Here is a 13,569-nt window from a genome sequence, read left to right as displayed (position 1 = left end):
TTTTCTTTAGCTTTCCATTTGCTCCTTTTAACTTTGGTTTACCAAATGTCTCCAAGTATAGTCTCCAAGGAAAAAAGGTGTGTTGTAAGTCACGCAAACATTCTCTAACAGCATGTTTTTCTTTGAGTAATAGCACCGTGTGTTTTACATTTAATGATGTATGTTTCAACCTTTTACACCCATTGAACTTGTAATGTTTGAACAGATCTATAGTGGATGGATCTAAGTTGGAAAATAACTGTAACATGCAACAAGAAAAAACTCTCGCTAGTCATGTACTGTAGCACTGTTGATCCATCTTTGTTGACTGTACAATTAAAGTATGACTTGCATTAGAGATACTGTCACTGATGAATACAAATGAGAGACCGCAACGGGGTTATTCAATATGGTCTTCTGATTGTGTTTATTGTATTTTTCATTAGAGTGATGTGTATTGAGAGAGAGAAATAGTAGGCAGAGGACAGATCCAAGGTTATTGATGGAGGCTATGAGCCCTGAGCAGCACACTGTCAATAGGGACTCCAGCGCGCCTGTTTAAACAATACACTAAACATGTAATTGCACAGAGAACATTACTACGGGATTGAATTGAAAACCTCTCTGTGAATCCCCGGTGTGACCTAGCCGCACTGTCAGGAGTTTGCCCTGAAAAATTAGTGAATGATTTAGTGCCGACCTCACTGACTTTTCAGCGGAGAAATGTGGGGGAGCCTGCTAAAATATATGTGTTTGTGCATGTGTGTGGGCAGGAGAAACAGAGGGAAGAGAAGACAGATAGAAAGGCAGAATAAGAGGGCAAATAACAGAGATAGGGAGAATGAGAGAGAAGGATGGAGAGACAAAAGGACAAACAAACCAGATAGAAGGCAAGAGATTAAAAAGAGAGAGCCAGAGAAAGAGAATTGTGTGTCTCCCTGATAGAAGAGAAGACAGGCTTTAAGCCAAAAGCGGTCTGGTTGGTTGGGACACATGTTTCCAATAACCTCAGATTGGCATCAGACCCTAGAAAGCAGCCGAGCTCGAGCTTGGAAAGACTCGCAAACCTGTAAGTGATTCGTACCCTTCCCCTCTCCTTGGGCTGACTGTATTTTTGCCTTTGCCCTCCTCTTGACCCACCCAGCCCTCCCTTCTGATTCAACTCCCTTCCCTGCCTGCTTTTTCGCCTCTCTAATTAACTGCATTAGCATTTCACAGTTATTTAGCACTTTCCCGGAAGGAGCTCCGATGACCTCGGAAGAGAGGTCGGAGTGGGGCTTAAGCAACGCAGGCACACAGATGCTTGCGTGTGAGCATGCATTTACACATGCACAAGGCACCATAGATGACCAAAGGTATATCATCTGCTTGGAAATGGAGAGTATGAAGGGATGTGAAGAAGAAAGAGACAAGTTTAATTGACATTTAGGGTGAGGTCAGACAAGAAGATAAGGACTGGTTTCAGGTGCGCGTCGCTCACTTTTATGTATTGGTGGAGCTTTTTTACTTTTTTGCTTGCTTACTTCTGCTCCAGTAATCAGAACAGGAAATGACGTGTAAATACTATGCTTCCTATGTTTTGGTTCCGACTGCGTTCACACCAGCGATGAACAGCTCCAGAGTTCACTTGCAATCGCCCCAAGACCACCTCTTTTAAGCGGAGCAGAGTCCGGTTGTTTAGTTCACATCAGAGGTCTCGGACTACGTTCACACCGACCCAAACGAATTGCACCAAGGGGTTAAACACTCCAGGTTAGATTCACTAAACAAGGCTGGGGTGAACGCGACCTAAGACGATAAAAGGTAGCTAAATGTGTAGAGCAAAACAGGACACCCGTGAAAAAGAGGAGGAATGTAGGGGACCAAAGAGTAAGGAGTACTGTGTTGACAGGAGGAGAAAAGAAACACAGTGCTGGAGGGAAGCGTCTCCTGGGATCGCATCACCAGCAGCGTTCCTAGCGGACAGGACCGATCGCCAATTTCCCCCTGTAACATGCAGACACTTGACTCTCTGCATGCAGCCCCAGAGCCCTGCAGATAGCCCCGGCTGACGAAAGTCTTACAGCTGCACTGCAACATCGGCCAACTTCCCGGTCTGAAATCAAAACCTACATGTCTGACAGCTTGTATGCATAGGTGCATAAATAAATACCCCATCTGTACCAGTCAGATGTTGGCACGAGGGCAACAGCATGCAACAGCGTCAAACAAAGAGATGGTGGGTGTGTGTGTGTGTGTGTGTGTGTGTGTGTGTGTGTGTGTGGTGTGTGTGTGTGTGTGTGTGTGTGTGTGTGTGTGTGTGTGTGTGTGTGTGTGTGTGTGTGTGTGTGTGTGTGTGTGTGTGTGTGTGTGTGTGTGTGTGTGTGTGTGTGTGTGTGTGTGTGTGTGTGTGTGTGTGTGTGAGCGTGTGTTTGTTAATGACCCGTGTTTGATTATGTGCATGTTTTGTCATCTGCTCATTTGCATGCAAGAGCATTTGTTGGTGTGGGAACGTGTAAGGTTTATAAAGGCTCGTAAACAGGTGGTTTACAAATATTTGGCCAGGAACATGTATCAAAATAAAATGAGAAGACTTCTAAAGTTGTACACAAGGTTAGTAAATCTGAGAAGAAATGTATCCACCTACCCATTCTGCATGCCGGTGGGATCATACGTCAATGCCATACCACTCTGCAGAAAGAGATAAAGAGAGAAAGGTTAACATACTTTTGATTCAGTTGTATTTACTAATTCACTCATTAAGATGCTGATGTGTAAACGGTTGTTTGATGGTGTAAACTGACAGTAATACTGCCTCTGAGGAATGGTCAAGTCAGTGAAGGTAATGAACTGAGAGGGGGAGAGATAGTAAAGAGGGGCATTAGAATGATTCATAATGGAAAGTAAGGAAGGCAAAAGCTTTGACTTCAAATTCAACAATAAGTGAGTTGGAAACAAAGACCTGGTGAATAAAGAACAATTGATGATGTCGTCAGTAGCACAAAACATCTCAACTGAGCCAGTTTAAAGAACTCGTGTACAATCACATCATTCTGCATGGATTGGTGTGACCCTGTACACCACTGTACTTATCATGTTCAAAGATATTCGCTGATATAGTGAAATACTCATAACAAAAGGACAGTGCAGGATTGCCCTCATAGTATTACTGCAAGATCCAACAATAATCCCTGTAAAAATAATTACATTTTGTATACACTTAAGCTTAACATAAAATAACATTAAAAAGTCAACTATTTCTTATGTATTGAGCAATTCAATGTTCCAAAAAGTATTTGAATAGATAGAAAAAAGAACAGAATGTCTTATAGAAGTACATGGAATAATATCAATCAATGTTTATTTATATAGCCCAATATCACAAATGTTATCAGTATGACAATACGACACCCTCTGTCCTTAGACCCTCACATCGTACAAGGAAAAACCTCCGGAGAAAACCCACAGTTTAATAAGACATTCTCATTATCCAAATGGCATATGCACGGTCTAAACAGTTTAATTCACTGACATTTAAAAACATAAAGCAATATTAGGAGGGGGATCATGTGTAATAAAGGTCAATAGAAAGACTCCATTAATGGCGGCAACAATTTGGGTTACAGCACTTCTGCTTGAATTTGAAATGTTTCAAATTATTTCCTATTTGCCTATTGTTGAACCCTCGGTGTGAGCAGAAAGGAGATGAGTTAGAAAAAATACTGGAGATAGAGTTCTTGATAAGTTTGATAAGTTTTGAAACGATTCGGTGTGAGCTGTCACACCAAACATATGTACCGTCAGTCAGGAAACTGACAGTGGCAAACATTTCCCAAAAATACTCAATCAGTCAAAACAAGCCTGAACTTCATTTATCTGACTGCAACATGCTCACAAATATGCAACAACCTGTCACCATTTTGTAACTGAAAATATCAATCCATGATTCATTCATTGTTACACCTCATCTGCAGGAATCGTGCTACCCTACTCAGTATAGATGAAAGGATGAGGTTGTGCATTCAAGCTGCATTATAGCAGTTACAAAGTGTATTTTAGTTGCTAAGCACTCTCTGCCCCTCCTCTACTCAATTCAATGTTGTCCCCATTAAGTCAAGTGTTTATCATTAAGTGACACTTCTGTGACTGAATGAGTTCTATCAGTGTGGCACTTCCTCTTTCATGTGCATATGAATGAGGTTGTATTTCTCGCTGCTGAGCTTTGAAAAGGATCTTCATCCACTTGACTGCCTCTTGGCAATGTTTCAATGAACATTAAGCAACAACTATTGTTTTCAGTCGTCTCATCTTTCTCTCAAACGCTGTCCCTCGACCCCACCCTCCTATTCCATCTGCAGCCCCTGAACAAGTCATTTGGACTTGCTCTATATTCCAGACAACTGTCTTATTTCCAAATTGGCATATGGGTTGAAAGTTTGCCCTGATGCTGAACCCTACTACACTGTTTGGTTTTTCCCCAAACACTGTTTCTAGCCAGGATTGGGGGATTATAGATGGCACAAGCAATACAAAGTAGTGCCAGACATTGAAGACCTCACATTGGAGGAAAAAATATTCCAAAGCACAGGACTCATTATTGTCCCAACTCTTAAACAAACATCTGATTTAAAGCAGGCACAAAAGTACATAATGCATACAGAAAAATCCTAGTTTTCACCTTGAGCTGTATTTGTATTCATTGCTGTTTCCCCAAATTGTTTTGTTGACAGAAGATTTAGATGAGATCAGCTCTGTGAAGCATTGTGATTTTTGCCAGGTCCTCTCTGCTTTGCTGCATAATGCCTGCATTTCTGAATGAATGTGTATGTTTAAGGTAGGGGAAGGTACTATTAACATCTCTTGTAGCAAAGTCAATCAAGTACAAAGAGATGCAAAGAAAAAACAAAGAGACACACAATGAATCCAAATACAAACTACCAAGAGGCATCCAATGACTACAGAGGGGCACTAAAAAACGAAGGTGACAAAAAACGACTATGGCTACAAGAGGAATGAAAAAACTACTGAGAGACATAAAATGACTACAGGTTGCACAAACCAAAACAAACATAACAAAAAATAAAGAAAAACAACTACAAAGATACACAACATGTCTACAAAGACAAACAGAACAATTGCATCCATCCATCCATCTTCTCCCGCTTATCCGTGGTCGGGTCGCGGGGGTAGCAGTTCCAGCAGAGAGCCCCAAACTTTCTTTTCCCTGGCGACATCAACCAGCTCTGACTGGGGGATCCCAAGGCGCTCCCAGGCCAGCGAAGAGATATAATCCCTCCACCTGGTCCTAGGTCTACCCCTTGGTCTCTTCCCAGCTGGACGTGCCTGGAACACCTCCCTAGGGAGGCGCCCAGGTGGCATCCTTACTAGGTGCCTAAACCACCTCAACTGGCTCATTTTGACGCGAAGGAGGAGCGGCTCAACTCCGAGTCCCTCCCTGATGACCGAACTTCTCACCTTATACCTAAGGGAGACACCAGCCACCCGGCGGAGGAAACCCATCTCGGCCGCTTGTATCCGCGATCTCGTTCTTTCGGTCATGACCCATCCTTCATGACCATAGGTGAGGGTAGGAACGAAAATGGCCCGGTAGACAGAGAGCTTTGCCTTCTGGCTCAGCTCCCTATTCGTCACAACGGTGCGGTAAAGCGACTGCAGTACCGCTCCCGCTGCTCCGATTCTCCGGCCCATCTCACGCTCCATTGTTCCCTCACTCGAGAACAAGACCCCGAGATACTTGAACTCCTTCACTTGGGGTAAGGACTCATTCCCTACTTGGAGTGGACAGTCCATCGGTTTCCTGCTGAGAACCATGGCCTCAGATTTGGAGGTGCTGATCCTCATCCCAGCCGCTTCACACTCGGTTGCGAACCGATCCAGTGAGTGCTGAAGGTCGCAGACCGATGAAGCCATCAGAACCACATCATCTGCAAAAAGCAGTGGTGCAATCCTTAGTCCACCGAACTGCAGACCCCCCCCTCAAGACTACGCCTCGAAATCCGATCCATGTATATTACAAACAGGATTGGTGACAAAGCGCAGCCCTGGCGGAGGCCAACCCTCACCGGAAATGGGTCCGACTTACTGCCGAGGACCCGGACACAGCTCTCGCTTTGGGAGTACAGAGATTGGATGGCCCTGAGTAGAGACCCCCTCACCCCATACTCCCGCAGCACCTCCCACAGTAACTCCCTGGGAACCCGGTCATACGCCTTCTCCAAGTCTACAAAACACATGTAGACCGGATAAGCGTACTCCCAGGCCCCCTCCAGGATCCTTGCGAGAGTAAAAAGCTGATCCGTCGTTCCATGACCAGGACGAAATCCACATTGTTCCTCCTCAATCTGAGAACAATTACAGAGACTACAAAATACATAAAACACCTAAAAAGAAATGTAAAATTACCCAAAAAATATGAGTACAAAGAGACTCTAGGAGACACATATTTATGTTATGTTCGCAAAGAGACAAAGAGAAACGTTTGTTGTTTGTAGTCATTTTGTGTCCAATTCAAAGGGACGGGGACGGGGGGGGGCTTTTACGTTTATTTGCCTGTTGAGGGTTGTTTGCTGCAAAGTTTGCCCATGCGGATCCTTTATGTGTTCCTCTGCAGAGATGTTGTATGTTTGAGTGATTGTGTGTGTAATGTGTGTTCATGTCGCAGTCCCAAGGCCAGACTCATTAGGAGTGAGAGGTTCTGGGAGATTAGGGCCGGCTGACTGAGTGTGAGGACGCAGTGAGGCCCTCAAAGCACCTCCACGGCCAGATGCCTCCATTAGTCTGCCTGGACCTGAGACATGGCTCAGACAAGGACTTGGACCACTGACAAATGTGTGAGGAATCCCACTGAAAGCACTGATCATTAATTTTAAGTCCAGCAAACAATTAACACATGTTCGGGATAGTATACTGACACCGGAGCCTCTAGTATTAACTATTGATGGAATTTGTCACTCTCTGCTTCCCCAAAAGCTGCATTCTGTGCCTGCTACACACATTACCGCGGCATCCTGTTGTTGTGTTGCCGGCTCTTATTGCAGCACTCCGTTGTTTCAGCCTGGTTCCATTTCATTTCACTTCACCACTCTGCTCTTTTCAAACCTCAATCTAATGCAAAAGTTAAGCAACTGTTTAAAACTGCGCTCGATGTGTGGGTGGCAGACATTATTATTCACGTCCCCTTGTTCTGTAAATTAAGGCTTTGGTATCGACACTAACAACTTCTGAACTCTCTGCATTGTGCAACAGTCAATCTGCCTTCAGTCAGCTGCACAAGGTTTCATTTCGTCTGAAGATGACAGACTGGAGGTGGGAGGTTCAACAAAAGGAAAAACAACTTGGCATTGGGGTCTTGCATAAAACCTTGCATTTTAAATGTAAAAACCTTTATACATGCCAGCTGTCATACTGTCAGCCGCATCTCTAATTCGGCCTGCAGTGTGTTATTGGAAGTGAAAGCTGATAATGACCCCGTAGGGGGGCCTGTCAAGTTATTGAAACGTCTTTATAATATGTGAAAAAGAAACTGATTTCAAAGAGAACATCAGCTAGATATTAAAAGTTTGTGAAATTGATGACCTTTTAGATCTACAGTAATGGTTTCTATAAAGCGTCTGTCAACCCTGCGAAACACTGCCTACACTATAATCTGTTGAATTGTATCCAAATGTATTTCACTCTCACCTCCTTGACTACTTTGTAAAGATTACCAATTAGATTTTTGCTAGGAAGCTGAGTAGGGAAAGGTTTAAAGGAGATTTGTGGATTTACTGTTCTCATACTAAAATACCACTTTTGGTTTTGTTAACTAAACTACCTACTCTTATAAACCCTCTCAGCACACAGTGTGTTCATTCTGACTGTAAGAGGCTATTGTAGATTTTGAAAATGCCTGCCGTATGATTTTCCCTGAGGAAAATTCGATGTTGCTTTCTTTTATAGTGGCAGAGGGTACAAAAAGGATTGTGTTGTACCAAACTGATTGAAAGACATGGTTCTTTTGTTACAATTGCCCATTTCCACTTGTCTTTCAAGAAAAAGCTGCTGGGAATCCTGAGGGGGATATTTCGATGAAGTACACTTTCAAGCCTCACCTCTCCTTCCCGTGTCCACGGTCGGCCATTCTGGGGATACTTGACCTGGGTCTGCCTCTTCTTCTGGCCTCCGTCAGCAAACTTGCACAGCAGCGGCTCTGCAGGCGCTACAGAGCGAGTCAGAGAGAGAGGGAGACAAGGACAAACACGGAGATGTATTAATAATCTTAATAGCATGGAAAAAAGTGAATTTCCATGCATTATGTTAAGAGGTACATTTTGAAGATAAGATTTCAATACAGAGTGTTATGCTGTTGCTTAAACAAACACATAACATACATCAGTTAGACCTGAAAACAGCACTTCAGCTCTTACATTTATCTCCTCCATCCCTAATCTAAACATCTGAACAACAGCAGTTATCGCACCATCTCTACTACCCTCAACCACGCTTCAACAAAAACAGCCTTGAAGTGAAAACAAAGCCACGGGCTAATCATCAAAGCACGGCGCGCGTGGTTAGAACGACAAACCAAACAGGCATGCTAAATGCGCAAAATAACTCCACGCAGCTTGACCCCGGGCACTAGACTGCGATTGTGATTGCTCCAAAGACAACATGATATTTTTCTGGACCAGAAAAAGAAGAAAGCCTTGATTACAAATAGGATTAGCTGCGTGTGATCTCCCATACAAAAGTTCACCAAAACTCTAACTTCATCCTGCATCCTCCAAACACCCTGGCCTACAGGCTTCCGAAACAGTAGGAAGCGGCTAGATAGGGGCTTGATTATCCGTAAGATTGAATCAAAGGCTTTATTCTGTATTAATTTATTGGATTTTAAAAGCATATTTTTGGAATTTGTTAGAGAGCATGAAAGCGGGAATAATGGCTTCGATTTTCTGGGAAATACTTCAACAAGGACAGCATGACTCACCAAACACAATAAATAGTAATGTCATCCTAACATGAACCAGATATGTGTGCTTTCAATATTGTGGTACAAGTTCCATGGATTTGTATATAAATGTTCATGTGTTATACAGTGTAATTCTTGTATAAAATTGCCCACTTCACTTGAATGTGTATGGGACTTCTACACAGAGCCCTTAGGATCCAGATTCCCTTCTAAAAATAACTACAAATGAATTAAATAATATGTGTAAAGGTTTTTGTCAAATACAGACGCTGCAAAGCAAGCACAGAAGTATGTTGAAATAAAAAGACATTAAAATGCCATAAAATTGTCAAGCCCTAAACTGTTATTGCAGCAGTGGAACACCAACAAATGTCCTGATTCAGTTTTATACAGACACCCATTAACCCTGAAATTGAATAAGCGACCTCCTTTTATGCCATGCCTCTAATTTGTTACTTTAATACGTCCATCAATGCATGTTTGAGTCACTGGCGGCATCTTAAAAGAGGCTATTAGCCAGCAATCCTGTCTTATTTAACTATCAATGATTTAACACTGCAGAGAAAGTAAAATCCTCATCACTGTGTGCAGCTTAGCAATTCCTAGAAGACATGCAATTCTATGAACTAGCAAGGGCGATATCATCATACTGGTACTGATTCGCACATTAAGAATGCCAAAATATACTACGCAATTACCTCGCCTACTTGAAGAAAAACGTTTCTTCATCTCAGTAAACTGAAAAATGAGAAGAGGTGTTCTCGGAGGAGGAAAGCATTCGCAGTTCAAGGTTGAGTTGAGAGTTATTCAGAATGCCTGGGGCCATGATGGGTACTCCAAAGGCATGTAGACGGAGAAACACGGAAGCTGTGTGAGTATGCTGCATTTAGGATGACATGTTACTATACTCTTTAAACTTCTGTAAGAATGACAGGCCACACGGATGTTTTCCTGTCATCATCCCTCGCCTGCTTCTCATCTTTCTCAATCACTCTCCCCTCTCTCTTTCTCTATGCATTCATACTGTATACATTTGGGAAACAGAGCTATGTGTAGGTGTGTGTATGTGTGATAAACAGTCCACATGTTTACCCTACTTTTATAATTCTCGAATCATAAATCTAATCGATAGATTTATGATCGATAGATTTATGATTAGAAAATTATAAAAGTAGGGTAGACATGTGGAGATTATCCGAATGAACAAAACGTCAACCACAGCCCTTATTTCGATCTATTTTCTAAAATCCTATGGAGAAATTGCATTGGCTTTTGTCGAAGGAACTGGAAGGAGTTTACTTCCAGGTTTTAGGACGAGTCACAGTGTGTCGTTTCCTCATGAAGTTTGGTCAAGAATGATACATAACAAATTGCCACGATTATCAAGAGATTAGTGTTTTTTCATCAAGATATACACCATAAGTATATAGAGTATACAACAAACATTCTTTACAGTAGATGAGATGAGATTATTTAAGTGGGTAGCAATAAGGCTGCTAAAAAAAAGTGTATACTGTTTCATTATCTCAGTCTCCAATACCCTGTTTGAGATTTAGATAACATCGTATTTCTTTTTAACAATATAGATACAATAACTGCACAGGAACAAAATCCAGTTACAAAGATTCCCTTGTACGCACTCCTTCTTGTGATTACTAGACGACAGTTCTATCGTGCGGCAAGACTCAGCCTTTTTTCAGTTTGCAAATCACCAAATGCAGAAGAGGATATAGGAGGCTGACATTCTAGATCACACTGTCTAAAGTAGCGTAAATAATTGTGTTGTATTGTGTAATATAGTGTTATCAGTATAGCTGGGACTGTTGGGGCAGCAGGAGGTCAGAAGAACTAAATTCAGACACTTGTTCATCCGGTTCAAAATCTTTGTTTTGTGATGTTTGTGAGTTTCTGAAATGGTTACTGGGAGTTCCCATGTTGGCTATGAAAGTTCATTTGAGACTCTGGCAGTGGTACGTAGTCTGTGTAATGCATCTGTAAAAGCTTTCAAGAGTTGGCTGAGGTTGAATTGATATGGTAATAATGGGCGGTAAAGAGGTTCAAAGAGGGCTATTATTCATATTAAATAGTTGTGAATTCTAATTTACAATTTACAATAGCATTAGGTTCAGGTTTATAGGAAAAGGAAAGAATGCTTGTATGCCCTCAAAAGATTGAAAATGCATTGATGTGTGTCTATTTGCGTTGTTACTTCTTGTGCAAGCAACTATGTGACTTGGAGGACACTTACACATACACACTTGACAAATATTTGAGTTGTGTTGCTGTTTTGTTATACTTGTGTGTATAGCAATGTGTTTTACTTCTCTAAAATATAATATTTGCATGAAAAACGACTAACTATCACATTGATAGAAAAAGGTTTGTGATTTTGGGCTTAAGAGAGATGATAAAATGGGGCCCTTTATTGTTAGAATTAGCAATGCAAAAATGCTAAGTAGCTGGTCCAAGGAGAGAAACATAAAAGTGATCTAGAAATGTCAGTTCTCATGATGTGATAGATATCTGCTACAGAATGACAGGCTAAACGTCTCTAAGTGTGTCTCATACTAACATCCAGTTAGTAAAGCATACCACATGAAAACAGAGAATCATGTATGTGTAACTGGAGAAACGTGTGCTTGTTAAGAGCGACATTCAGTTTGAATAAGTGTCCAGCCTAATAACCATAGACTCTAATAACCCATAAAGTGGTATACATTAAAAAAAAAGTGCATACACATAATGCTGTAAGCTGTTTTGTATCAGAGCTAAATGGCTCCAGACATGTAAACACACACACACACACACACACACACACACACACACACACACACACACACACACACACACACACACACACACACACACGTCACATACAGTACATCAATATTTGTTTAATATTTCGGTTGCATTTAATGTTTTGAGACACTGCTGCAGGAGGCTAATATTTAGTTGGGCAGGACATTTCGACAGGCCAAGAAATGTGGAAAGCCTTTTTTTCTATTTAATGTATATCTTTATACACTGCCCCATTCTTTTGAAACCTGGGTTTAATCCTTTTTATTATTTAAATCAGACTTGTCAGATTATAATGTCATGCCATCTCACAAATCCACCAAAATAACATATTAAATGCACAGAAGATTACGTTTTCGAGCTGTAGCTAAAACAGCAAACTAATTGAATTATACGAACAAATTGATATAGGATTAACACACATAATATACATGAGTAGTATTTTGTGTGTGTTTGTGTCAGATTATGACTGTGTATGCAAGAAGACCTTTTAGATGTTTCTACTGTTGATTATCGCATTAAAGGAAGAGGATATCTTGTCATTCCTGCCATTATCCTCAATGCAAAATGTGTGTTGCAAGCCAGAATTGTAATGTGCCACAAACGGTGAAAGGATTTCACCCATTAATCAGTATTGGCTCATGTGCAGAAATATTAGAAGGATAAGTCCCACAAATCAGCTAACCGATGGAGGCATTTTGTCTATTGAGTCATTTCATTAAAACAATTAATGTGTTCAACAGAGACAACCATTTTGAAATGTGTCTCATCTGTATTTTACACCTACAGAGCGAATGCAGTGCGAGGCATAACAAAATGATTCAAAATGACTTGCAGCCTCCACCAATACTCCAGTGTGTAGTACTTCAGCACAATAGCCTCATATTCCAGCTATAATGTAAAAACAGACAAGTGTAATATCACTGCTGCATTGGCTTTAGGTGACGCCTGTGATGGAAGAATTGGGATATGATATAATTTTTCTCTGAGGTAGAAAATAACACACTTTATATTCATTCACTGGCACAGTAACACGACATAAATACTGATGATGGTAATGACAATATGAAATGTTATTTATTCCTAAGAGGGAAACTCAGATGCCACACAATCAGGAGGCAACAACAACAGCAGAGCATCCAGAGACGAAATTACCTGTCTGCTCAAACCGGTGCATCAAATTAATTATTCAGCCTGCTTTCACGGTTACATTGCTACAATCTGTTGCATTTCACGAGAGGGCTTTAAAGAGGAAGAAGGACGTTTTTAATTGTCAGTTTGACCCTGCTGCTCTCACTCTTGCGGCTTTGTAAGTGAAAAAAGTAGGATGGATTTAGGTATGGATGTGTCCGTCTGTCCCCTAAAATGTTCGCATTTTGGGAAATTAACATTGTCTGTAATAAATATGGGTATCCAAATAGTTCAGATATGTTAGTTCTTAGTAAACAGAACATGGAGTTGAAGAAGTGAAATTCAATCCAAATTGAATGAGCAAAACGATTGCTACAGTCACACACATAGATTTGTCTTTAGCCCCAAGCACGACGATGTTCCCCTCTTGCTCCAGGCGGTGTTTTCTTGTCAGTGTGTCTGACAGGTGAGGAGTTTGTTTAGTAAATCCCAGCACTGACAATTGGTTTGCAGCAAACTGCTGCACAGTGCAGACAACTGCTCACGCCTCATGGACAATTAATGGAGGCAGAATGGGCGGCTTAGTGGATCTTCACCCTAACAGAAAGAGTCAGCGTGGATGCACAGTGAGCAGGAACACATGTCTTTACTTCTGTTCTATTAGGTTTTTACTGTGGTTGCATTTGATCACAAACACGGTTTATTATTCATAA

The 13,569-nt window shown here is 41.4% G+C and overlaps 1 protein-coding gene across 3 annotated transcripts in view; it reads right to left on the bottom strand.

Annotated features, from left to right (window-relative positions):
* LOC117460832 (RNA-binding motif, single-stranded-interacting protein 3-like) overlaps nucleotides 1-13,569 on the bottom strand; it is a 154,736-nt gene that overhangs the window by 30,848 nt on the left and 110,319 nt on the right. For all 3 annotated transcript variants that reach the window (XM_034102421.2, XM_034102418.2, XM_034102419.2), the window contains exons 7-8: nucleotides 8,070-8,176; nucleotides 2,606-2,649 (exon numbers count right to left, since the gene is read on the bottom strand). In XM_034102421.2, coding sequence (XP_033958312.1) covers nucleotides 2,606-2,649; nucleotides 8,070-8,176 — 151 coding nt within the window. The remainder of the gene's footprint in view (nucleotides 1-2,605; nucleotides 2,650-8,069; nucleotides 8,177-13,569) is intronic.

Source organism: Pseudochaenichthys georgianus, chromosome 16 (assembly GCF_902827115.2).
Source record: "Pseudochaenichthys georgianus chromosome 16, fPseGeo1.2, whole genome shotgun sequence".
Classification (NCBI taxonomy): Eukaryota; Metazoa; Chordata; class Actinopteri; order Perciformes; family Channichthyidae; genus Pseudochaenichthys; species Pseudochaenichthys georgianus.
This window is presented reverse-complemented; position numbering and strand designations above follow the sequence as displayed.